Source organism: Vulpes vulpes, chromosome 12, assembly GCF_048418805.1.
Source record: "Vulpes vulpes isolate BD-2025 chromosome 12, VulVul3, whole genome shotgun sequence".
In the NCBI taxonomy this organism is placed as follows: Eukaryota; Metazoa; Chordata; class Mammalia; order Carnivora; family Canidae; genus Vulpes; species Vulpes vulpes.
In genome coordinates, this window is record NC_132791.1 from 181478912 (window position 1) to 181506721 (window position 27810).

The 27810-nt window shown below is 38.2% G+C and overlaps 1 protein-coding gene across 6 annotated transcripts in view; it reads right to left on the reverse strand.

The window, feature by feature from the left end:
• NFAT5 (nuclear factor of activated T cells 5) overlaps positions 1-25027 on the reverse strand; it is a 113390-nt gene extending 88363 nt beyond the window's left edge. The window contains exons 1-2 of one of the 6 annotated variants that reach the window (XM_026011586.2): positions 24586-25008; positions 22768-22821 (exon numbers count right to left, since the gene is read on the reverse strand). In XM_026011586.2, coding sequence (XP_025867371.1) covers positions 22768-22821; positions 24586-24658 — 127 coding nt within the window. In that variant the 5' untranslated portion in view covers positions 24659-25008. Of the gene's footprint in view, positions 1-22767; positions 22822-24585 lie in introns of all 6 variants that reach the window. The other 5 variants (XM_072731608.1, XM_072731610.1, XM_026011587.2 and 2 more) reach the window with 5 other exon arrangements.
• Positions 25028-27810: the final 2783 nt, after the last annotated feature.

The following is a 27810-nucleotide window of genomic DNA, read 5'->3' on the forward strand; positions in this document are numbered from 1 at the left end:
CCAAAGAAGGATCTTTTTAGATACCTGGAGTGTCCAAGAATCACTTGCAATGGAAGACAAAATATACAGAGAACAGATAAAGTAACAAAACAAATCATCAAGGAAAATAACTTACTGCTGCGAGAAAGAAAGAGAGAGAGACTTCTCTTTTAATTCCTAGAAATGGAGAATTCAAGAGCCTTACTCTAAAGACTCAAAGAAGTGATCTGAAGCATCCTGATACAGACTCTGCAACCTGCACTTCTGTGCACTTTTAAATCCCAAAATTAGGGATATTGCTTTTTACGGTTTATTCCTAGCTATTTTAACTGATAAAACCTATTTTACTCTTATTTTTTCAACAATTTATTCATTTGAGAGAGAGTGTGCTAGTGGAGGGAGAGGCAGAGGGAGAGAATCTTCAAGCACACTCTCTGCTGAGTGCAGAGTCTGCCACAGGGCTCAATCCCACGACCCATGAGATCACGACCAGGGCAGAAACAAAAAGTCAGACACTCAACCAACTGAGCGGCACAGGCACCCCTTTTTTAACTCTGACTTTTATTAAATGTCATCCTCTGAATTTCTCAATTGATTGTTTAAGGATTTCAACGATCCAAATGTGGATGTGCCACTTGGACAAGATAAGCACATCCACATTTGGATCATGAATATATTTTTCTCACAGGATACACCATCCAGTCCCTTTATAAGGAGCTATGTTTACTACAATCCATTATCTCTGCAAAATATAATCAATAATCAAGTAGATGAACATCATCCTACTAAAAAGGAAATAGGAAAAGGAGAGGTCAAACACAATGAAAAGGACCTTCCATATAATGCTCTGGTCTATCTTTGTTCAAGAACTAGATAGTGGAGGGACACCTGGGTGGCTCAGTGGTTGAGCATCTGCCTTCGGCTCACTGATCCAGGGTCTGGGGATTGAGTTCCACATCAGGCTCCCTACGGAGAGCCTGCTTCTCCCTCTGTGTCTCTGCCTCTCTCTGTGTTTCTCATGAATAAATAAATAAAATCTTGAAAAAAAAAAAAACTAGATAGTGGTGAATATTCAAATAATTCTTAACGGAAGAAGGCCTAGTATTTTTTCTCTGCCAATTTTCCTCTAATGTGGCATTTCCAAATGGACAGGTTTTCTCTTGTGGGCAATATTATAGGGTCCACCCTAAAATGGTATTTCCAAAAGAGTTTACTTCTCATAGTTCACTTTTTCTATTTCATTTTGCTCATATAATAAAAGACTGCTAAATTTCACTTCTAAGTCTATTTGATAAGGGATATTCCAAAATACAATTGGCTTTCATGCTGGTTGGAGTTGTTACTTCTGCAAAAGACTTCCTAGTATAAATGTATAAGAGAACAAAACACATCTAAATTTAAGGAAAAACACACTTTTGGATTTACACACAAACAAACAAGTATAGTAAGAACGCAATTACTCAGTAGCTATCTTTCAGTTCTAGTTTACCTTTCTATTTTTAGAATTTGACACCATCTCCCTCTGGAAGCTTGCCACCACAAGCAGTCCATTATAATTCTATCAAATGAATATAGGCAACCTGGATTACAAATCTAATCTTAATTTTCTTCAGAGTAAATTACTTTCTGTAATTAGGGGAAATATAAGCCTATAGGTCAGTCAGTGTATCCATCAAGAAGTTCCTGCTAGTAAAAGGACCAATCATTTTACAAAAATTATTATGAATTACCAAAGTGACAAATTTATACCTAAAACATTCTTTATTCATAAAATCAACTTGTGCACATATTAATATACATTTATCAGTAAACACAAATACTGGCCAAGATTAACTTAATTGAATGATGTTCATATTCTCTCATTTATTCTTAAATTAAAACTTGAACAATGGCAATAATCTAAGAAAACATCTTCAAATAGAAAGTATTTTCATAGTTAAGAACTAATAATAAACCAAATTAAAGAAAAGGAAGTTAAGTATTTTAATGTTCATACAAAATAAATACTAAACTACCCAACAAATGCCTCTTACCCAGGCCTCCAACAAATACAATTATACCTATATTTAATCTAGCAGTTATCTAGGGTCCTCATTAACCTCTACTAAAGTCTTTTTTTTTTAACCTCTACTAAAGTCTAATTAATAGTACAAATACAAAGAGAATACCTTTTTGAGACTTAGTAGGGTTTATAGTTTCCATAGCTACAGAAGTGTGTCTCACTTCACTAATGTAGCTTTTCTTCTTCCTGGCTCTCTGCCACAATTCTGTGACATTTATTGGAAAACTGCAATCCACTTGCTACTATTAAATATAAACATTTGCTTTCCAGAAATCAACAAAATGAATCAACCATGCATATTAATAGTAAAAAAAATTTTTCAATCTAAATTATTGTGTCTACTTCATGAATTTTTCAGTCATCTGTGGTCTAGACTGGCTCATCAAAATTTTGTTTTTGGTCATTCAAGATGTAGCACAATCAGTGAGGTCCAGGTCATTCCATTCACATTTAAAGCTAAAGATTTTGGGTCCTGGGACACCTGGGTGGCTCAAGGGTTAAGCACATCTGCCTTTGCCTCAGGTCGTAATCCTGGAGTATCAAGTCCCACATCGGGCTCCCTGCATGGAGCCGGCTTCTCCCTCTGCCTGTGTCTCTGCTTCTCTTTCTGTGTCTCTCATGAATAAATAAATAAAATCTTAAAAAGAAAAAAAAAAAGATTTTGGGTCCCCTATAGAAAGCAAGAAAAATTCACATTTTATGAAAACAGAAGTACAAAAACCATAAATGATTTAAACAACTAAAATATATTCTGTTAAATGGGAAAAACAGTCTCTCATGTGCCATCACACAATTACCTCTGTCTCAGTAACTGCATCAAAAAAAGTATATCTCAGACTCTTAAAATTACTTTTTTCTGCTTTTTAATATATATATATTTATCTTTGTGGTAAAATATATGTAACATAAAATCTACCACATCATTTTTTAAAAGAATTATTTACTTTAGACAGAGAGACAGAGACAGAGAATCCACATGGCTGCCAGCAGTGGGGAGAGATAGATGGAGAGGGAGATGAAGAGAAGCAGCAGACTCCTCACTATGTGTGGAGTCCAATTCAGGGCTTGATCCCATGACGAAGACCATGACCTGAGCCAAAATTAAGAGTCAGACATTCAACTGACTGAGCCACTCAGGGGATCCTTACCACCGCATTTTTTAGTATACAATTCAATGGCATTAAGTTCATTCACAATTTTGTACAACCATCACTACTACTCATTTCCAGAACTTCATCATCTCAAATATAAACTGTATACCCATTAAACAATAACTCTCCATTAGCCTCTTACCACAGTCTTTAGCACAATTTACTTTCTGTCTCTATTCTAGATACTTCATGAAATCATACAATATTTGTCCTTTTGTATCTGGCTTATTTCACTTAACGCGTGTTTTTGAAGTTCATTCATGTTGTAAGATGTATCAAAATTTCATTTCTTTTTAAGGGTGAATAAATCTATTATCTGTACAATACCACACTTTATTTATCCATTCATCTCTTGATGCACAGTTTTTAGTATATTCACAAAGTTGTACAACCGTCACAATTTTTTTTACCACAATCAATTTTAGAACATTTTTTATCACCCTTCCAAAAAACACCCCAAACTCTTATCATTCCCTATGCTTAAATCCCACCCCTAGGAACCAATAATCTACCTTCTGTCCCTATAGATCTATGTATGCTGTATATTTTATATAAATGGAATCATACAGTATGTGATGTTTTGTGATTGGCTTCTTTCACCTAGCACATTTTCAAAATTCTTCCATGTTATAGCATGTATCAGTAATGCATTCCTTTTTATGCCGAATATTATTCCATTAAATGGATATACACTTTCTTTATCCATTCATCTATCAGTTGATGAACATCTGGGTTGTTTCCACATTTTGGTTATTAAGAATTATGCTGCTATGGACATTTATGTACAAGTCTCTGTGTGTACAGATGGTTTCATTTCTGTTGAAATGAAACCTCATTTAGAAATGAGATTGCTGGATTATATGGTAACTCTTTTAATGTTTTAAGGAATTACCAGATTATTTTCTAAAGTGGCCACACCACTTTACATTTCCACCAGTAGTATATGAGGTGATTTGTCCACATCCTTCCCACACCTGCTATTATCTGTCTTTTGATTATAGCCATCCTAGTGGGAATAAAGTAGTATCTCATCGTGGTTTAAATTTGCATTTCCTTAATGACTAATGTTGCTGAAAATCTATTCATGTTTTTATTGAAATTGTATACATTTTATTCTATCTGTGCTTTTATAGTAAAACATTTATACATTTAGCAGTATTTACGGAAGAGCTATTAAAGTCAGTACGTTAAGTAAAATTTAAATGTTTAATAGTACAAGCAGTATTCTGCTATTAAAGTAAATATAAATAATTGTTCCAATCAATAAAATGGAGTAGACTCTCTTCATACTGTGTTTGTCTATAGCCAACCATCTAAGTGTTTCTCTCATTTAAAGAACACATTTTTATTTAGATAGAATAAATTCCTGTGCTCAAAAATGTCAATCAGGTGCATACATAATGCAAAGCAGTACACAGGTTCCTCAAAAAATTAAAATAGATGGGACACCTGGGTGGCTCAGTGGTTGAGCATCTAACTTTGGCTCAGGGCGTGATCCTGGGATCTGGGATCGAGTCCCACATCGGGCTCCTTGCAGGGAAACTGCTTCTCCCTCTGCCTGTGTCTCTGCCTCTCTCTGTCTCTCACCAATAAATAAATAAAATCTTTCTTAAAAGAAAATTAAAACAGGGACGCCTGGTTGGCTCAGCAGTTAAGCATCTGCCTTGGGCCCAGGGTATGATCCTGCAGTCCCGGGACTGGGTCCCGCATCGGGCTCCCTGCGTGGAGCCTGCTTCTCCCTCTGCCTGTGTCTCTGCCTCTCTCTATGTCTCTCATGAATAAATAAATAAAATCTTTAAAAAAAAAAAGAAAAGAAAATTAAAACAGAAATACCATGTGATCCAGCAATTTCATTTCTGGATATCTATCTAAAGAAAATGAAATCATTACCTTGAAAAGATGCCTGCACCCCCATGTTCACTGAAACATTATATATAGTAAGTCAAGACTAGAAACAACTTAAATGTTCATTGATGGATAAGTGGGTAAAGAAAATGTGGCACACACATGCACATATGCATGTGAACAGGGATATTACCCAGCCATAAAAAAGGAAATCTTGGGATCCCTGGGTGGCACAGCGGTTTAGCGCCTGCCTCTGGCCCAGGGCGCGATCCTGGAGACCCTGGATCGAATCCCACATCGGGCTCCCGGTGCATGGAGCCTGCTTCTCCCTCTGCCTGTGTCTCTGCCTCTCTCTCTCTCTCTCTGTGTGACTATAATACATAAATAAATAAAAAAATTAAAAAAAAAAAAGGAAATCTTGCCATATGTGACAACATGACTAGAGCTTGAGAACAAAAGCATCGTTGAGAACACTAAATGAAGACAGAGAAAGACAAATACTGTATGATCTCACTTAAACATATTATTTAAAACAAAAGAAAATAATATAAAACAAAAACCCCGAACTCAGAGATACAGAGAACTACAGAAAATAGACTGACAGTTGCCAGAAGTTGCAGGTGGTGGGTGGAACAGGTGAAAGTGGTCAATGGTACAAAATTTCAGTTTAACCAAAAAAACAAAAAAATAAAAAAACAAACAAAAAAACAAAATTTCAGTTTATAAGATAAATAAGTTCTAGGGATATGACGTATAGTATAGTGACTATGGTTACCAATACTGTATTGTCATTTGAAAGTTGCTAAGAGTGGAGCCTGGGTGGCTCAGTTGGTTAAACATCTTCCTTCAGCTCAGGTCATGCTCACTGGATCCTGGGATCGAGCCCCTCATTGGGCTCCCTGCTCAGTAGGGAGCCTGCTTCTCCCTATCCTTCTGCCCGTTGCTTCCCTTGCTTGTGCTCTCTCAAATAAATAAATACAATCTTAAAAAAAAAAACTTAAAAACAATTTTTTAAGCTGCTAAGAGAGTAAGATTAAAAGTTGTCATCACAAGAAAAAAAGGTAACTGTGTGGTGATGGATGTTAAATAAACTTATTGTCATATAATCATTCCCAATACACACATATATCAAATCATTTTGCTATACACCTAAAATTAATACAATGTTATATGTCAATTATATCTCAATTAAAAAAAAAGGAGTATCATAGGAGTGAAATGAAAAAAAAAAAAACCAAATAAACAAAACAACTCTTCTGGATTTAAGAATTTTATAATGCACTGATTAATACCTAGCAGGGGGAAACAAATGTTTAAAAAGCATCCTTCACACAATTCCAAAAGTAGTGGTATTACACCAACGAAATCAATAATACAAGTATGGTAGTCCCAAATCAGTGTTTTAGATGCTACATCACTCCTAGGACCCTGCAGAAATTAAAGGCTAAAAAAATTTCTAAGCAATGTTTCTGCACATAAAAGATATACATAAAATGTGTTTTAAAATCTGTCTATAGGGGATCCCTGGGTGGCGCAGCGGTTTGGCGCCTGCCTTTGGCCCAGGGCGCGTTCCTGGAGACCCGGGATCGAATCCCACATCGGGCTCCCGGTGCATGGAGCCTGCTTCTCCCTCTGCCTGTGTCTCTGCCTCTCTCTCTCTCTCTCTCTGTCTCTCTCTCACTATCATAAATAAATAATAAAAAAAAATTTTTAAAAATAAAATAAAATCTGTCTATAGGGGCAGCCTGGGTGGCTCAGCGGTTTAGCGCCACCTTCAGTCCAAGGTGTAATCCTGGGGTCCCGGGATCGAGTCCCATGTTGGGCTTCCTGCATGGAGCCTGTTTCTCCCTCTGCCTGTGTCTCTGCCTCTCTCTCTCCCTCTGTCTCTCATGAATAAATAATAAAAATAAAATCTTAAAAAAATAAAATAAAATAAAATCTGTCTATAAATAATATTGTCTTATTTCTCATTCACTTATATTTAAAGTGAAGTTTGCTCCTAGTACATGACAGTTAAAAATTACAAGATTAATTAAAAAGTTGTTGGAGACCAAGGTTTGACAGAAGTGATCTCACATATGCCTATATACATAATACACTTCACTCTACTAAAATCCTAGGAAAACTAGGGCACCTGGGAGGCTCACTTGGTTGAGTGTCCATCTCTTACTTTCAGCAGCTCAGGACATGATCTCATGTCTGTGGGATGGAGCCTCACATCAGGCTCCATGGTCAGTACAGAGTTGGCTTCAGCTTCAGATTCTTTATCCCTACCCCTCGACCCCTCCCCACTCATATTCTCTCTCTCTAAAATAAATGAAATCTTTAAAAAAAAAAATCCCGGGAAACCTATGCCAATATGAGTTGAAAAAGCTACGTTAGGTAGAGCTGAAGTCTACTTCCAGTTCTATAAAATCACTTCGTATTAACTGGTTATTCTGTTCTGTGGGGCACAGAATTTTAGAAACTTTTTTTTTTAATTAAAACTCACCACCCAAAAAATAACCCAAATGTAGAGAAAAAAAAGCATTGTTGAGAAAAACTGTATTTTCTGATAAAAGCACCACACATTTTCTTTGCCATAAAATTTAGATCCCATCTCTAGCTTTCTCAATTATCCATGATGGCCATCCTAATATTCTATTAATTTAACTAACCATTCTAGATTTTTCTTTTTAGTTGTAACATTGTAAAAGTTCCCCTAAGAAAACTTTTACTCACTATACTACATAGTCCTACATTTTGTCCTAAAGGTGTTCCAGTCAAACTTCAAGAGAACTTTCTTATTTGAGTATTCTGGGTTTAAAAAACAAATTTACCTCCATTTTCATCTTTATTATCTAAGATTTTGTCTTTACAGATTCAATAGCTCCAATTCTATAAAGGCCTAGTTTTCTGTTGTAATTCTAATGCAATTGTTATTACAATTGAAGCTTTCAACATGGTTGTATATGACTAGAACACAATCCTCTCAGACATCATGATTTGGGTTTTTTGGAATACATATATAATCTAGTATTTCAATATTAAAGGTCTCCTAGTTTTAAGAGACCATTCCTCAAATCATTTTCCTAATTTTACTAACACTTAAAAATAATGATTAAAAGAAAACGTAAAAATGTTTAAAAGATGTGTAAAATTTATACTCCAAAAAGTACAAAACACCTTTGAAAGAAAGTAAAGATCTAAATAAAAGGAAAAATATCCCATGTTCATAGACAAGTAGGTTTAATATTATTAAGATGGAAAAAATAAAAAAAATAAAAATAAATATATTATTAAGATGGCAATATTTCACAAACAATACTCCTCAAAATAGATAGAATGCAATCCCTATTAAAATCACAGTTCATTCTTTTGCAGAAGTTGCGACGCTAATCTTAAAATTTGAATGGAAAAAAATAAAAAGTAAAAAAAATAAAATTCGAATGGATATTTGAGGGACTCTGAATAGTCAAAATAATCTCATAAAAGAAGAACAAAATTGGAAGACTCACCCGTCTCAATTTTAAAATTTATTTCAAAGTTACAGTAACCAAGACAGTATGGTGCTGACATAAGGAGAGAAAGATGAATGGAAAAGAACTGAGACTCCAGAAATAAATTAACTCAAAATGGATCAAAAATCAAAATGTAAGACCCAATATCACACTCTCAGAAAAAAATATAGGTGCAAATCTGTGTAACTTTAAGTTGGACAAAAGTTTCTTAAATATGACACAAACCATGAGTGCAACGGATAAAGTAGACTTAAAATTTAATAAAATGTTTGTGCATCAAAAGACATTATCCAGCAAGTAAAAAGACAACCCACAGAATGGGAAAAAATTTCTGCGAATCACATGACAAGGGACTTGTATACAGAATATATAAAGAACTCTTTTTTTAAGATTTTATTTATTTATTTGAGAGAATAAACAAAAGAGAGATAAAGGGTATGGAGGGGTGGGTGCAGGGAGGAGCAGAGGAGGGAGCCTGACACCAGGCTCGATCCAGCCTGACTTCAGGACCATGACCTGAGCCAAAGGCAGATGCTTAACTGACTGAGCCACCAGTCACCCCTATATAAAGAACTCCAACAACTCAACAATAAGAAGACAAATAATTCAATTGAAAAATGAGCAAAAGCTATGTGTAGACATTTCTCCAAAGAAGAAATACTTATGGTTAATAAACACATGAAAAGATGCTCAACGATATTAGTCATGAGAGAAACGTAAATCAAAACCATAAGGGACTTCATACCCATTAGGACATCTATAATCAAAAAGAGATAATAACAAGTGTTGATAAGGATATGGAGAAATAAGAACCCTTACACATTGCTGCTGAAAATGTAAAATGATGCAGTCACTGTGAAAAGCAGTTTGGCAATTCCTCAAAAATTTTTAAATAGAATTAATGTATGATCCAGCAATTCCACTCCTGGGTATATGCTCCAAGAAAAAAAATCTGGGGGCACCTGGTGGCTCCATGGTTGAGCATCTGCCTTTGGTGCAGGTCGTGACCCCGGGGTCCTGGGATGGAGTCCCGCACCAGGTTCCTTGCAGGGGACCTGCTTCTCCCTCTGCCTATGTCTCTGCCTCTCTCATGAATAAATAAATACAATTTTTAAAAAAAAGAAAAAAATGGGATCCCTGGGTGGCGCAGCGGTTTAGCGCCTGCCTTTGGCCCAGGGCGTGATCCTGGAGACCCAGGATCGAATCCCACGTCAGGCTCCCAGTGCATGGAGCCTGCTTCTCCCTCTGCCTGTGTCTCTGCCTCTCTCTCTCTCTGTGTGACTATCATAAATAAATAAAAATTAAAAAAGAAAAAAAAAGAAAAAAATCTGTACACATAAAAATTTGTACACAATGTTCATAGCTTATTATTATTATTCATAATAGCTAAAAAAAAAAAACCCCACATGTCCATGAACAAATGAATGGATGAAAAGTCAAAAATAGGGGCACCTGTATAGCTCAGTGGTTGAGCATCTGCCTTTGGCTCAGGTCATGATCCCGGGTCCTGGGATCAAGTCCCACAACAGGGTCCCTGGAGGGAGCCCGCTTCTCCCTCTGCCTATGTCTCTGTCTATCTCTCTCATGAATAAAATCTTAAAAAAAAAAAAAAGTCAAAAATATTCTTCCTAAAAAGGAATGAATTACTAATAGAAGCTATAAAATGGAGGAACCTTGAAAACATTATGCTAAGTGACACAAAGAAGTCACCAAAGACCATATATGATTTCTTTTATATGAAATGTCTAGAATAGGCAAATCCAGAGACAAAAAGTAGAAGAGGGCTGCTTTTAGGGTAGGTTGAACTGAGGAGTGACTGGCTAAGTAAATAAAGGGTTTCTTTTCAAAAGGGTAAAAATGTTCCAGAATTATATACTGGTGCTGGTTGCACAATATCTTGAATGCACTAAAATCACTGAATTATATACACTTTAAAATGGTTAAGGTAACAAATTATCTCAATTTTTTTAAAAAAAGATAATCAGGAGCCAGGTCTTTAAGAATTTTGTTATCTTTATTAAAGGATTTTAAAGCAAGCAATATGATTAAATTTATATATTTAAATTCTGTACCACACTGTGCTATGAATACCTAAACCTTAGTATATAAATTTAGCAACATCTGATTTGGGTGTTCAGAAGCTTATGCTAATAAACTCCTGGTTCCTTGTTACATTTTGGGTAAATATGTTTGTCAAGTAATTTATTTATAGATATGAATTTTTACTTTAACAAATACTTATATAGTGCTTACCGTGTGCCAAGTACTATTCCAAGTACTTTAGATATAACTCATCTAATCTTCATAATAAATCTATGAATCTATTTTCCCCAATTTATAGAACTCAGTCACAGAAAGGTTAAGTAACTTGCCTAAAATCACACAGCTATTAAGTAATGCATGCTTTTGAAATTGGGTTTTTATTAACAAGACTGATAAATATGTAGAACTCTGATTTTTCTAATCATTATCTTTACCATTTTTAAAATCCCAAGAAAAGCACTTCTTCATATGCAACTTCAACTCTTCTGTTCATTTGTTCTCAATTAAGTATGTACTGAATTTTTTTCTGGGCAGAATTTTTCGTATTGATTCTATCCATTCTTATTAAGTTCATTGAAAAATGTTTTCAAGAAAGCTATTTTTTCGTTTTTACTTAGTTTTACTTTTATACTATAAAAGTGCCATTTGTGTTTACTATAATAGATTAGTAAGTTAGCTAACCAGTGACATTCTGTTCTTCAACTACTTCATTACCCAGTTTAAAAACAAAAAAGCGGATTGCCCGGGTGGCTGAGTGGTTTAGTGCCGCCTTTGGCCCAGGGTATGATCCTGGAGACCCAGCATCGAGTCCCACGTTGGGCTCCCTGCATGGAGCCTGCTTCTCCCCCTGCCTGTGTCTCTGCCCCTTTCTCTCTCTCTCTGTCTCTCATGAATAAATAAATATTTAAAAACAAAAAAGGAAATGAGCTTATTAAAGGAATTAAGTAGGGGCACCTGGGTTGCTCAGTGGTTGAGCATCTGCCTTTGGCTCAGGTCATGATTCCGGGGTCCTGGGATTGAGTCCCACATCGGGCTCCCAGTAGGAAGGCTGTTTCTTCCTCTGCCTATATCTCTGCCTCTCTATTCCTCTCATGAATAAATAAATAAAATCTTTAAAAAAAAAATAAAGGAATTAGTCATTTTATCCAAAGCATCTGTTATTCAGGTAAAAATAAACTAAGAAGGGGGATCCCTGGGTGGCTCAGCGGTTTAGCACCTGCCTTTGGCCCAGGGTGCGATCCTGGAGTCCCAGGATCGAGTCCCACATCGGGCTCTTAGCATGGAGCCTGCTTCTCCCTCATCTTGTGTCTCTGTCTCTGTCTCTCTGTCTCTCTCTCTTTATCATGAATAAATAAATAAACAAATCTTGGGATCCCTGGGTGGCACAGCGGTTTGGTGCCTGCCTTTGGCCCAGGGCGCGATCCTGGAGACCCGGGATCGAATCCCACGTCGGGCTCCCGGTGCATGGAGCCTGCTTCTCCCTCTGCCTGTGCCTCTGCCTCTCTCTCTATCTCTCTGTGACTATCATAAATAAATAAAAATTAAAAAAAAATAAATAAAAATAAACAAATCTTTAAAAAATAAAAATAAACTAAGAAAATGAAATGTTATTCAAAAATAATTATAAAATTCAAGCTCTATGTTTGTATTTTCCCTTCATTTACTCTAGCCTAATACTCTAAAGAATATGATTTAACAGTTAAAAAAAAAAGTTGGAGTTCAAAATACAATTTTAAAAAAACAAGTAAATTTTTAATTTATAGTATTTCTAAAATCCTTATAACTGGGGATCCCTGGGTGGCGCAGCGGTTTGGCGCCTGCCTTTGGCCCAGGACGCGGTCCTGGAGACCCGGGATCGAATACCACGTCGGGCTCCCGGTGCATGGAGCCTGCTTCTCCCTCTGCCTGTGTCTCTGCCTCTCTCTCTCTCTCTCTATCATAAAAAAATCAAAAAAAAAAAAAATCAAAAAAAATCTAAAAAAAAAAAAAAAACCTTATAACTGCTTATCACCTAGTTGCTTATAAACAATGATTACACTTGTGAACATTAATTTATTATCGTTAATTCCATTTTACAGTGATATTTTTTCAAGTAAAATCTTCATTTCAGACTGAAAACCCAACAAGTTGGTATTTAAAACTGGAAAAAAAGAGATAGTACATGATCTTTAAGACTTCTAATTACAACTTTAGTGTGAAGAATAGCTACTTGTTAGCTTAAACCTATGTTTGGGTGCTTCATTGCTGTTATACACTTTTAAACACAAGGCATTTTAGCAACTTACTTAAACAATTGTAATGAAAACTTTAATTCAAACAAATATTTAAGGTTGTATAATGAGGCCCCCTTCAACAAAGATTTAATTGTTCCATTATGTTGCCAACAAAAAAATTTTAATGTATGAGGTCCAAACTAGCAGTATGGTACATAATATAAATGATTACTGGGCAGACTTAAATTTTATTCAAAATTAGTACTTACAACATAGTTAAGAACAAGATAGTACTCACTTACATGTGACAGAAAGCTCATATTCTGTTTTGACCTATGCACTTAACCTATAATCAGAGAAAATAAAGTACATACCCCCTATGTACTTCAACTGTATAACCCTCTCAAGACTTAAACTACTTTTTACAAAGAAATTTTGAAGTTCTAAACTTCAATTTACAATTGTCAAGTACAGAAGCAAACTATATGCTCTGGTACAACGTGCACAAAAGTATTTTCCTATTAGCAAATAAAAGTTAAAAGTCAACCATATTAATTTCATTCTCTAATCTAAATTGAATTGTGAAACTCTTTAAAACACTGTTATTATCGTTTATTCACATACAATCTCTTCTATTGAGCTATAAACTATAGGTGTCCAGGATCCACATGTAAATTCATTTTGAGTTAATGAATAAATATAAATATTATGACTAAGCAACCTATACTTACATATAAACATGAAAAGTCGTCCCTAGAAAACTACACTTGGCTACATTATAGAATATAGGAATGTATATATAAAAAGTCTCCTATTACTTGTATGACCTTTAAAAAAATAATTTTGTTTTAGAATGTTATGGTGGTTGAACAAACAAAAGCTAAAGAAAAAAGGGTATATAATGTATAAATCCATGTATACGAAATTCTTAAAAAGACAAAACTCATCCATTATAAAGACAAACAAGAGGAGTAGTTGCCTGAGGGGCTGCAGTGGGCGAACTGCCAAGAGAGCAAGAGGTAGCTTGACAGGGTGACTGAAATGTTCTGTATTATTATCTGTGATTATACAAATGTATACACTTGTTAAATATTCATGGAATACTCAAAATTGGTGAACCTCTGTACCTCTATTTAAAGATGGCTTGTTATTTTTAAAAAAGAAGGGAAAGAAGGGATACAAATAGTAACCGTAAAACTAACAAGCAAAATGTACAAAGTACCATGAGAAAATGGAGACAAGAGTAAAAGACTTTTTTCAAAAAGGACAGTAAAAAATAAAATAAAATAAAATAAAGAGAGACAGTACAAAGAACCAAAGTAAATTAATAGAGCCTTACACAAAATATCACTACTCATACATTTTATAGTTTGGTCCTCTTTGTGTCAGTTGTTCTTCCTCTTAACTCTTAGGTAAGCAAAACTGCTATTAATGCCTCTACTGAAGAAAAGGAATGCTTGTATGATTTTCCACAGGGTCTCAAAACCAAACTAGAATTAAAATCCGTATTTTCTAATGCCTAACACAGAATTTTCAGGAAGTTCATGAACAATGACCCATCATAGCAAGCACAGGACTCTTGAGGCTCTATTGCTACTGTTTTTTCTGTTACTCATCTCCATTCAAATTTAGTTAGGTTCTGAAATATTTCAGCAGAAAAAAGAAGTATTTCAGCAGAAAGAAGGTGCAACGATTCCATGCTTCCATAAAACTACTGCCAAAGAAATTACGAGTCACACGGCATCCTCTATTTCTCAAGTAATTCTCCTTAAGTGATGCTCTACTTACCCTTTCCCTACTTCTCACTTCTGAGTACCATCATCTGTCAAAACAGGGGTGGTTCGACCTTAACACTCCCAAAACCAGGCAATGATTTGCTAGTTTTGAGCGTTAAAGTATTCCCTCAAAGGGTCATCATTATAGTCTTCACTGATTTTTATGTGTGGCTTATAGAAATTTCTCTCTTACTCTATGGAAGCTGTTTAGCTGAAGAATACTACACAAAGCACTCTTTTTACACCATCCCAACAGTGGTGTAATTTTAGTAGGGACCAAAGTGTAAATACCAATTATCAAATGTTTATACTAAAGAGAGGATAAGTAAAATAGTAAAGTTTCAAATTCCACCCTTCTGGATTAGCTATGCGACCTTGGGAAAATCAGTGAATCCTTCTGTACCTCAGTTTGCTCATTTATGAAATACAGATACTGATACTATCTCATAAAATTTTTCTGAGGACTGTGAAAAATAGCTGTAAAATTCTGGCACACATAAATCGCTCAAAAATGTTTTCAGGGAAGCCCGGGTGGCTCAGTGGTTTAGCGCCACCTTCAGCCCAGGGCGTGATCCTGGAGACCCGGGATCAAGTCCCACGTCTGGCTCCCTCAATGGAGCCTGCTTCTCCCTCTGCTTGTGTCTCTGCCTCTCTCTCTGTGTCTCTCATGAATAAATAAATAAAATTCAAAAAAATGTTTTCAATTACTACTAGCACCGAACGTATTATTTTTTCTTTATCAACACTGTTTCTTTTAACATGTCCCACAAATATTACTGTAAGTAGATTTCTTAAAACTAAAACACCACACTGAACTAAATTTATAAAGATAAGAGAATCAACAACTTAGGTCACTCTTAGAAACTTTTCTATTCTTGTCTGACCTTCAATACACCCCCCTAAAAAACAACCAATACCAAATTTACTAAAAGACTAACATTTCTGAATGGGAAAGACATAGATGAACATTTATGGCTGGCCAACAGTAATTATCATCACCTATTTGTCAAATAAATATTAAAAAGAAAAGAGAGGGATGCCCAGATGGCTCAGTGGTTGAGTGCCTGCCTTTGGCTCAGGGCATGATCTTGGAGTCCCAGAATCGAGTCCTGCATCGGGCTCCCAGTGTGGAGCCTGCTTCTCTCTCTGCCTAGGTCTCTGCCTCTCTCTCTCTCTCTCTCTCTCTCCCCCGTCTCTGATGAATAAATAAAATAAATAAAAAGAGAAAAAAATTTATATTTCAATAGTTATTAAGAATAAGTAAAAATAACTAAAAATTTCCACACAGCACATCTTTAGTTCAAATCATCAAAAATACAGATCATTAAAAAAAAAATACAGATCATTTATCACAACACCTGGTTTTATTTATATTTGGAAGCTAAAATCATTATCTGTAGTTTGTCCATAAAGAAAATTTCTACCTTTTCACTTAGGGACATGTTTGTAATTAGTGTATTATATACTTTGTTATTTTAACCTTAATTTTTATTAAGACAATAGCAAATTAAAGACACATAAATCTCTTCTATGGAATTTCAAATAAAATCCTTGCAATAAGACAATAACATAAGTTAACAAGCAACATTTCTATTGGAGAATGTCTTATACCTTAGGACTAACAGGACTGCCTTCTCTCACTACACAATCAGGTCCAAATGATGTCTCAGAGTAATTTGATCTTCTATTTTTTCTCTAATTACCTATTATTCTTTGTGAACAATATAACAAGTCAATTTTTTCTAATAAAAAGTAGCCACTTTTTAAATATATATTATTAATTATATGTATTTATATATATTATTAATTACAGTAAGATGTTTTTCTGTACTATTACTTTCAAGTTTTAGGGGACTCCTGGAATAATTATGGTACAGTCAAGAGTGTGTTAAGAGCAGCCAAGAACCATCTGATTAAATATGAATTTCTATCCTCTTACTGTAATAAGCAACAGAATGCTAATACTGATGAATATAACAAAAACAGAGTTTAGAAAGAGACACAAAAACAAATGGTAGGAAATCAGAGAGAGATGGATTCTAGTACCAAGAAGTGAAGATGAACTCAGTATGTATGACTTTTATAATGTTTGAACTTCACTTCCATAATTATTCCCATAATGATATTTTTAGTTTACTAGATAAAGATCTATAGAGATTAATAGACACTAAACAATTGGGATCCCTGGGTGGCTCAGTGGTTTAGAGCCTGCCTTTGGCCCAGGGCGCAATCCTGGAGTCCCGGGATCGAGTCCCGCGTCGGGCTTCCCTGCATGGAGTCCCTCTGTGTCTCTGCCTCTCTCTCTCTCTTTCATGAATAAATAAATAAATTAAATAAATCTTTAAAACAAAATTGACACTAAACAAGAAAAGAATCCAACAGATTATTTTTAATGTTAAATATTTTCAAAAAATCCTTTCCATCAAGATAACTATTCACACATTTCATCATTTAAGAGTTAATAGTTTAACTACCTTACTAACATCAGCCCTAGGAAGAGAAATAAATCAGGCGTAATGGCAGTTCAGAAATACACCAGAAAGTCAGGAAAATACTGCTACTCTGTTAGGATTTTCATTTTGTAAACTATAAAGTATAATTATGCAATAGTAACATATCAAATAGTTTGACAGCAATAAGAAAAAAAAAAGTAGTTTATTGTCCCTAAGTCATTGTATTACTTCATACTTTCTTTTAAAAACCTTCCAGTTTGAAATATTTAATTCATATTAAGACTACCTCACATTGGTAGTTAGCTCTTATTTAACCAATTTGGTCCATCATGTAATCTCTTAACTTTTGCTTTTAAAACATTTTAAAATTTAAAAGATTTTATTTATTTATTCATGAGAGAGACAGAGAGAGAGAGGCAGAGGGAGAAGCAGGCTCCATGAAGGGAGCCCAACGTGGGACTCGATCCTGGGTCCCCAGGATCATGCCCTGGGCTGAAGGCAGATGCTCAACCGCTGAGCCACTGGGGCATCCCCATTTTAAAATTTAATCCATGGTTTTTATTACTCTATTTTTTCCAATTTATGTTTTTTTTCCTGTTTTACCTGATTTTCTACATTCGTGTATCTACATTTTCAGAATGCCCTCTTACTTGTATTCATTTACTTTTAGTTTAATTTTTATCAGTTTTCAAAAAAAATTTTTTATCAGTTTTCTACATGGAAAACCATACATGCCAAAATCAACATTTTTCAATGCAGAAAATATAAGAAACAACAACTTTTCCTCCATATTTGAATTTTTCCTCTAGGCACTCCAAAGATTCCTAGCCTTCAAGTTTTTTGAACAAACTTGCCGTAAACAATTTTATTTTTTTTAATCTATATAAAATATCTTCTTTAAAGAAGGCAGAAAAAAAAAAAAAAAAGAAGAAGGCAGGGAAAATGCAAAAAAAGAATCAGGGACGCCTGGGAGGCTCAGCGGTTGAGCGTCTGCTTTTGGCCCAGGGCATGATCCTGGAGTCCCAGGATCGAGTCCCACGTCCAGCTCCCTGCGTGGAGCCTGCTTCTCCCTCTGCCTGTGTCTCTGCCTCTCTATCTCTCATGAATAAATAAATAAAATCTTTAAAAAAAAAAAAAGAATCAAAAGTAAAATCTTATAGTATATACATCTGTACAGGACTTTTTCTATGTGAGTTATTTTTAGCATAATTCCAACAGTATCTCTTTTATTTACTTATTTCATTAAGAGTTTCACGTGTAATTATGGGGTCATCAGAAACATTATTTTATGGCTATGTATTACTGCATTAAACACCTTGACCCTGGGATCCCTGGGTGGCTCAGTGGTTTAGGGCCTGCCTTTGGCCCAGGGCGTGATCCTGGAGACCTGGGATCGAGTCCCACATCAGGCTCCCTGCATGGAGCCTGCTTCTCCCTCTGCCTGCGTCTCTGCCTCTCTTTCTCTCTGAGTTTCTCATGAATAAATAAGTAAAATCTTTAAAAAAAAAAAAAATACCTTGACCCTTTTTCCATTGTCAGGCAATCACCATGATAAATAAAAAGGTGGTAGCAGAACTACATATGGTGACAGATGTCAATTAGACTTATTGTGGTGGTCACTTTCCAATATACACATATAATGAATCATTATACTCTGAAACTGTAATGTTTTACATCAACTATGCTGCAATTAAAAAAATGAATTTGCTATTTTTTAATAATATATATACATATACACATACATTTACGTGTGTGTGTGTGTGTGTGTGTGTGTGTGTGTATATATATATATATATATATATATATATATATAGTAACAGGAAGAACCAGATTGATATGTAGGAAAAAAGCAAATTTAATTGAATGGTAAAGAGATTTTGAATCTACTTTTAATTTTTTTTAAGATTTTACTTATTTGAGAGAGTGACAACAAGAGAGATCACAGATGGGGAGGGAGAGGGAGAGAGAAAGGGAGAAGCAGACTCTCCGCTCTGCAGAGCGACTGATGCAGGGCTGGATCCCAGAATTGAGAGATTATGACCTAAGCCAAAGGCAGATGCTTAAAAGACTGAGCCACCCAGGTATCCCTTGAATCTATTTTTAAAGGTCAATAACACTAAACTGCAAGTTTTCCAACCTGGTTTTCCTAAGAGAGAATTTAAAATTGGAAAAAATATATTCTATAAAAATTTGACAAATTATAGGACAGTAATTAAATTGTCCTCACTCAGGGTTGGATTTAATAGTAAATGGAAATCTAGACTACTGACAGAAAGTATGCATATATATGATTAGAAAATACTTACATAACACAGGAAGTCCGTATAGTATAATAGTTAGGAACAGAGACTACAGTGAGAATACTGGTGTTGAAATCTCGGCTACAATTTACCAGCTGTGTGACTCTGGGTGAGTTACTGAACCTTCTCATGCCTTAGCACCCTCATCTGTAAAACTGGATAATAATAACCATCTTGAAGAGTTAAGAGAATTCATTGAGTTCATATTTATAAAGTTCTTGACACACAGTAAATGCCAAGTAAGTGGTTGTTGTTTAGAATTATTAATTTAGCTAATATTTATTGAGCACTATGTGCTAGGTTAAATGCTTACACATGAATTTGCCTTAAATACTCTTCACAGCAACCCATGATGAAGATAGTATGATTGCCTCCATTTAAAGATGAGAAAATTGAAGCACAAAAGATTAAGTGAGTAAGCCAAGGTCAAGCACAAATGCTGAAACAAGGATTTGAACCCAAGTTTGATGTATGACCTACAATTTTAACACAGATTACAAGGTACATTATAACTAGAAGCAGTAGCCTCCAGCAGAAGTCTATCTTAAAAAGAGGGCAGGAAGAGGAGACTACTGAAATAAATCAGAATATGTATTTCCTGGATTAAATGCTGTATATATATATATTTTAGATTTTATTTAGTTATTTGAGAGAGAGTGCGCATGAGCATGGGGGGAAGGAAAGATGGAGAAGGAGAATTAGACTCCCTGCTGAGCAGAACCTGACATGTGGCTCGGTCCCAGGACCCTGAGATTGTGACCCGAGCAGAAAGCAGACACTTAACTGACTGAGCCACCCAGGCACCTCTAAATTACGGTATTTTTTTTTTTAAGATTTTATTTATTTATTCATGAGAGACACAGAGAGGCAGAGACACAGGCAGAGGAAGAAGCAGTTTCCCTACAGAGAGCCTGATGCAAGACTCTATCTCAGGACCCCAGGATCACGACCGGAGCCAAAGGCAGATGCTCAACCATGAGCCACTCAGGTTCCTGGGATCCTGCATGGGGATCCCTGCGGGGAGAATGCTTCTCTCTCTGCCTGTGTCTCTGCCTCTCTCTCAGTGTCTCTTATGAATAAATAAATAATATCTTTTTAAAAAAAGTAATAAAGAAGTATCACTACAATATAAAAGTATGTATATATGAAATGACTTGATGTCTGATATTTGTTTTAAAATAATACAGCATGGGGCACCTGGGTGGCTCAGTTAAGCCTCTGCTTAGGCTCAGGTCATGATCCCATGGTCCTGGGATCTAGCCCCATGGGCTCCCTGCTCAGTGGGGAGTCTGCATCTCCCTCTCCCTGTGTGCCCACTCACACTCTCTCTCTTAAATATATAAATAAATAAATCTTAAAAAAAAAATACTGCTTGGGGAAAGGGAGAGGATAAACGAAACAAGATTAGGCATGCACTGAGAATTGTTAAAAACTTGGTGATAGGCATATGAGGGCTCATTATTTCATTCTCTACTATTGTATGTTCTTTAAAATGTCCATAATAAAAGATTAAAACAGAAGTAGACTGCATATATTAAATACTTTCATTACACAAACTTTCTTATGACTCTCTGTATCAAAGACAGAAAATGATAGTTGATATTGATACATTTTACAACATATATGAAAGGATGGTATCACTTCAAAAAAATTATCTTCTCATCCAAAATAAAAATTTAATAATTAAAGTATTGAAGCACATACATGTAAATAAACATATTAAATGGCTGTCTGCATTTCCCCTGACTTGTTAAAAATATTTCCAGAAATAATTAACACTTTTTTCCCCCATATCTTTCTCCTCCCTGATAATCTCTACGATTATGATACTCTCTGGTCTGCTGCCCAGAAAATGGATGGCTTTGTAGAGACAAATATAAATCTACAGCACAGTCACAAATGGAACAATATGAATAAAAAACGGAAATCTGCTTCACCAAGAAACATAAAATTTCTTGCCTCAAATTGTAGTTGATTTTTATACTAATATCTGTCAAAGGGCTTCTGATAAGTATAAATACAATCAATAGTTAGAAAACATTTTATATGTTCTATATTATAGTTAAAACAAGTTAGCTGATAACTAAAGGAAAAGACCAACATTTATTAAGCCAGACACTACACTAGGCATTTTCATACATATTACCTCACTAAATTTAAGAAATTTATACATTTTTATAGAAAGAATATTAAAAGTTTAGAGAGGTGAAATCACCTGCCCAAGGCCACAGAGTTTATTAATAACTAAATTAGTATTCAAACTCAAGCTCAATTACAAAACCAACTCTTCCCCAGCACTATGTCAGACTACCATATGGAAGGCAAGCATCTAAAATCAAACTTAAATATTTAGAGCTTTTTTTAAGTGGACCACAAAATGTTTAAGTTACTGGTTACATATATATTTTACAGTGACAGCTTGGCTTTGGATATAGAATTCCAGCTAAAACACAAAAAGCATTATTTCTGCTATCGTGTGACTTTTATTAATTTCAGCCTCAGGTTACTCATCTCTATAATGGGAAAATAAATATCCTTGCTGTCCAACTGCAGGATTACAAAATTCAAAGAGGATATATGTAAAACCACCTCAAAAACCTCAAAGCACAGGGACACCCCCACCCCACCCCACCCCACCCCCGGCTGGCTCAATCAGAAAAGCATGCAACTCTTGATCCAAGGAGTGGTGAGTCTGAACCCCACACTGGGTGTAGAGATTACTTAAAAAATAAATAAACTAAAAAAATTTATTTAAAAAGCCCTATGAAAATACAAAAAAAGGTATTTTTTGTCTTAAAATGCTAAAAACAACAAAGTTTTCCCATTTTTTCAATATAACGTTTTCTAAAGTAATTATGAGCTGTTTAAATTCTACACCTTCTATTAACATTTCCAGAACTTTCTCAAACTCTTTTTTTCTAAGCATAGTTCAGGCATCATCTCTGTCACTTGGCTTTTCTTATCCTTAAAAATAATTCAACAATAATAACATCGCTTTTGTAATAAATAATTAACATGCTGTTTTGAAATGCTCAATATATAAAAATTCTAAATTCTGAATTTTCAAACTAAGTATGTGTTTGGTGTCACTCTTTCAGTTGTATTCATGATCACAATGTTTGAGCCTTTTCATATTCAGTTTATAAAAAGCTAGAATTAAGATCTGGAATTCCAAAGTAGAACACCCAACACATAATTTTTAATGATTTGGGGGGGGGGGGGTGTTTCAAAGCTTCTCAAAGCAGATACAATAAGCTAACAAGCACATCAAACACAGCAACAAAATCCACTGAAACATTCAGCTGCTCTAAAAGAAGGATCAGGCTCTTTAGGAGAAAATTACATTGTATGAGTTTGCAAAGTTTCACACTTTCTCACTTAAACTCCATTTCAGAGAAAGCCTTTGCATACTCACACAATATGCTTTAAAATGGTACTTTGCTGACCTTCCAATAGTCCAGCTCTATGAAAATTCTGTGATGGGTGTAACTTCAGAGAATCTGAAAAACACAAAAAGCATTAAGTACTTTTTATGCTGAATGACTTGAAAAAGAAAAAAGGCAAGGGTAGCATACATCTCTTACATAACTGCCATGTATTTTTAAGAGCTAAAGCTCCTATCTGTGAATATACTCTCTAAAAGAAGGCTGAATTGCCTCTACATTGGTCTCTATGCTAAACTTAGATTTTTCATAAAGCATTTGTTTCATGGAAAATTATCTGATGATTACTGCACAAATGGTGTTAATGTCTTGCCTATTTTTAGCACCCAATTGTAATACCACTTTAGCCCTCTTCTAAGAATCACCGCTTGATAGCATCTTTTTCTTCTGACGCTCTAAACTACAATATTTCCAAACTACTTCAGGTACGCTGCCTGATAAACATCCTACGGGATTTGTGACTGCCAACTAAAGTCATCAGAGCAACAGACAATGGCCACGGTTACTAAGTAGGACTCTCTGTACAAACCCAATCGTCAGTCTGTAAAGTCCAGTACCTTCCAGGGTGAGCCATCTCACTCCGATTCACTTAAACAATTTACATTTACTGACGTGACGCTCAAGTAAGTACCCCTGGGGGGGGGGGGGGGGGGCGGTAGAGTCAGCGGATGGATACATCACACCAAAACCGAAGAAATGCTGGATTTCTCAGGAAGGAGGTTCACAACGGCACACATATATTTTTTTTAATATGGTGAAATGAATAGCTAATAACCCAGTTTTGTCTTTTGCCCCTCCCGGTGGTTTAAAAAAAAAAAAAAAGTGGTCAAGAGTGCAGCGGGAGCATTTTGGTTTGGTGCCCCTTGCAACGGGGGAAACCTGTTCTAACACATTCTTGCGGTGCCCAGCATAGGAATTTAAACCCCGCAGAGATCGACTCGAGTGCTAATATCGTGGATCCCGGGAATCCCCTTTAGGCCTTCGCGGAAAGAGTTTATAGAAGATGTGAAATCGCCTGTTAAGGGTGCCCCATTCCTGCAGCCCTGGAACACGGCAACCAAAGAGAAAATTCTCAAAGGACAGCGTCAGTGCCCGAGCCGGTACCCCTGGGACAGGAGAGGAATAAAACTAGATCCAGAGAGAGAGCGAGCGAGCGAGCGAGCACCCCTATCTTTTGTAAAAGACAGAGGTGTAAGTCATGAGAAGGCCACAGAGGTAGGAAGGAAAAAAAAAAAAAAAAAAAAAAACAGAAAACAGAAAATTCGGGCCCTTTCCAGCAAGAAGATGACGAGGAAAGGGAGAACGCCTGGTCGAGGGGGGCCGTCCCAGCACCGGGAGGGAGTGGACTAGGCCGGAGCGAGCGGGGGGTAGGACGCCGCCGCGCAAACAACCCGGAGGGGGGGAAAATGGTGCCCCTGCCCTCGGAACCGCCTCGGGCCGCGCCGCGCGTGCGGGGGCAACTTTGCGGCGGCGGAGGGTCCCGGTGAGAGGGGCCGCGGCGCACGGCTCGGCCCAGGCCGGGGGGGCGGGGGGTCCCCGAGCGGGGGGGGGGGCCGGGCCGGCAGCTCCGACTGTGTGGCGGGGCCGGGGCCGGGCCCGCGGGCGGCGGGGGGGCTCGGAGCGGCGCGTGCCGCAGAGACCCGGGGCCGGCGGTCCGCGGGGGAGGGGCCGCCACTCCGCCACCGCCCGACCCCGCCGGCCTCTCCCCGCCCCCCCGCAGGCCCCGAGCCGCGCGGGCCCCCCCCGCCCCCGACGGGGACCCCCCGGGCTCCGCGGGCCGCGCCTCCCCGCCCCCACGCCCCAGCCCCCAGCCTGACTCACCTCGCGAGTACAGGGACTTGGGCGATTCCAGGTCTAGGTCCGCGCTGAGCAAGGAGATGAAGTCCGAGGGCATCGCAGCTCGACCCAGCCCGGCCCGAGGGCAGCGGGAGGGCGGGGGAGCGGCGGTGGCGGCGGCACCTCCTCTCCGGGACCGCGGGCACCGATCCGGGGGCGGCGACGCGAGGGCGGCTGCGGCTGCCTCCTCCTCGAGGGCAGGGACTTCCACCGGGCCGAGGACCGAGGAAACGGCAGCGAGGCGGAGGGGAAAACTCCACGGGGGCTGGTTCCCGGCGAGCCAGGAGGGGGGTTCAGGGCGGGGACAGGGAGGGGGGGAGAGCCAACGGGTCCGTTTCGTGCTTCTCCTCAGCGAAAACTGACGGTCGCCGCCACCGCCGCCGCCGCTGACAGGAATCTGAGCCCCGCCCCCCGCGGGGCACTGCGCAGGCGCGGAGGGGGGCGCCCCGCAGCCTGGAAGAGCGAGGGCGGCCGCCGGAGGGCGGGGAGGCGCGCCACGGAACAGCATCAACAAGGGCTTCGCTTCCTGCCGCCGCGGCCGCGGCTGCTGTTTCCCAGCCGGGAAAGGGCCCCGCCAGCAGGGAGGGAGGCAGGGAGGTGTCCGCGCCTGGGGCCCCGGGGAGGGAAGAGGTATTTGCGCCGACCTGGTGGCGGCCGGCCCAGCGCCGAGCTGAGCGCCGGGGGAGGCGGCCCCCAGGGAGCCGCGAGGGCTGCGGGGAGAAGACGGGGACCCCAGGGCCGGGCCGGGCCGGCGGGGCGCGCTGGCTCGGGGGCTCGCGGGGGGCGGAGTCGCGCGCCCGGGACGGCCTCCGGCCCCGCGCGGCTCTCCCAGGACGGCCTCCCCGAGTGGGCCGGAGGACGACCAAATTCGCTTCTTGATGAGGAAATGACAGACCGCATCTAAAATCCTCGAGTTATTGCTTGTTTTTAATTAAAGCACCTTCTCCGTCCTTCGCCCTCCCCCTTGTTTGCCTCCCCTCCCCCATCCTGTCGAGGCTGAAAATGCAAAACAAAACAAAAACACAACTTTCTGATTGTGCTGGGTGGCCGAGTTTCATCGGGGTAGGAGATAAGAGGCTATTTAAAAATTGGATCGTGTGAATCCACCTGGCTGTTCTAGAGGAAAAACGAAAAAATTAAAAAAAAAAAAAAAAAAGGCAAACCTAAACACCACTCTTCCAGACCAGTTTCATTTTTTTACCTTTGGATTAGGCAAGGATGGAGGAAAAACACATTTAATTGAGTTTTTGCTATTCTGTTCATGGGGCCAAAAGTTTCCGTTGCAAAAACTGAAAATCCTCACCTACACCGCAGACCGTTTCCTGACTCTAATAGACTTCTGAGAAAATTTTAATCAAGTTATTAAAATATCAATTGCAGGGTATGCATCTTGGGAAATAATTTTAATCTTGTGTGGAATACTGATGCCAGCAATCACTGGGCAACGCTTTAAAGTTATTAGATTTGGTTTTGGTTTTGTTATTTTATCTACAAAGATAGTTACAAATCATAAAAATTACTCTTTTGTGTGTTTGTGTGTGTGTGTGTTTGTGTGACATACATATATACACAATTTTTAGAGCCTTTTCCACAGGGATTTGGGTAGTTCATCTGGACTCCTGGAGATGGGGGAAAACTCTCAGCCAAAGGAGGGCCCAGTGCAGGTGTCTCTGGGGTGGGGCTCTTTGCAAAGCTTTACCTGCAGACCTAGAATTTAAACTTGTGTCATCAGTCTCCCTATCTTCCCATCTGAACATCTGATTCAGGTTGCCCAATTATCTTCATTGCATTCTGTGCAGTAATGAATCAACCCTGTGAACATTTTCTTCCTGTCAGAGGTAAGAAAGATTTTCAGAGCCACCCCAATATGGCAAAGCAGAACAGGAAACTACTGTCAAGTCTCCATTGCCACTGTCTGCTGTTGCAACAAGTCCCAAGGGAAGTCCCTTCATAAGTGGTAAGAACCCCATTCATTTGAGAGAGGAAGATTCAAACCCAAATTGCCCAACAGGCTAAGGCCTGGGCCAAAGCATTTGAATTGGAGCAAACACCTATTGGAGACCTCCCCCACAACTCCATTAGTCAATAGAAGATGTGAGGAGAGGAAATTGTAATTTACTATGCAGAACCCCAATACTGAAGAGTTGGATATATCACTCTGAACATATCCCTTTTCCCCAGACCTATGCAATCATTCAACAAATTTGGGGTATAGGAAATCCCCAGTACTGTTCTGACCCTCATTAGCAAGTCAAGAATTGGCAAGGCCTCTTCCTTCCCCTTTCCCTCAACACTTTTCTGCCCTTTTCCCCCAGTATGAGTGCTTTGTTGTTTATGTTAATCAGATTTCCCCTGATTTGGTAAACGGAGTTAAGAGGGGGGCCCCCCCAAGTGTGACTTGACCTAGACTGTGAATTCTCCTAGATGGATTCTTTGGGCTCAAATCCCCCCCGCCCCCATCATTTGATTGCATCAACCAGTAATTATATCTCCTGGATATTTGAAAAGTCAGTGTCCTTCTCATTTCCTTTTACAAAAATGCATTTTTTGAAAAACTTTATTTTTTTTAAGATCTTATTTGTTTATTCATGAAAGACACAAAGAGAGAGGCAGACACATAGGCAGAGGGAGAAGCAGGCTTCCTGCTTCTGGGACCAGGACCCTGGGATCATGACGTGTGCTGAAGGCAGATCCTCAACCACTGAGCCACCGAGGCATCCCTGAAAAACTGTTTAGATGGATGGTTTTCATCTTTGCAACAGCAGAGACCTAGATTTCATATTATCCTTAAAATTGCAGTGACTAAAAACATAAATTCATTTGTAAACATGTTTGCTCTGCTCTAATCACAAAATATGATATAACCCGCATGATATTTGGGGTTACCAAAAATAACTATCTGATTATGTCTTTAGTAAATTATATGTTACCCCCAGTCCCAAGGATATTTCCCTCTGTAGTCATTAGTGTCTCTGTGCTTCCCCTTTTATTCAATGGTTGAAAGACCTCCTGTTATATTTCAAAAGCCACCCATCACCCAAGTATACACCTTCATAAAACTTCGTGCACAATAAAAGGTAAAGCTTTAAGCATGTAAAATTTGGAAATTTCCTCTCATTAAAAATTACAATAGGATTATGGGGCAAAACGTAAAGCAGATTTAGTAGTTTGTAGAATTCCTTTATATTGCTTCCCAATCATCATATCACA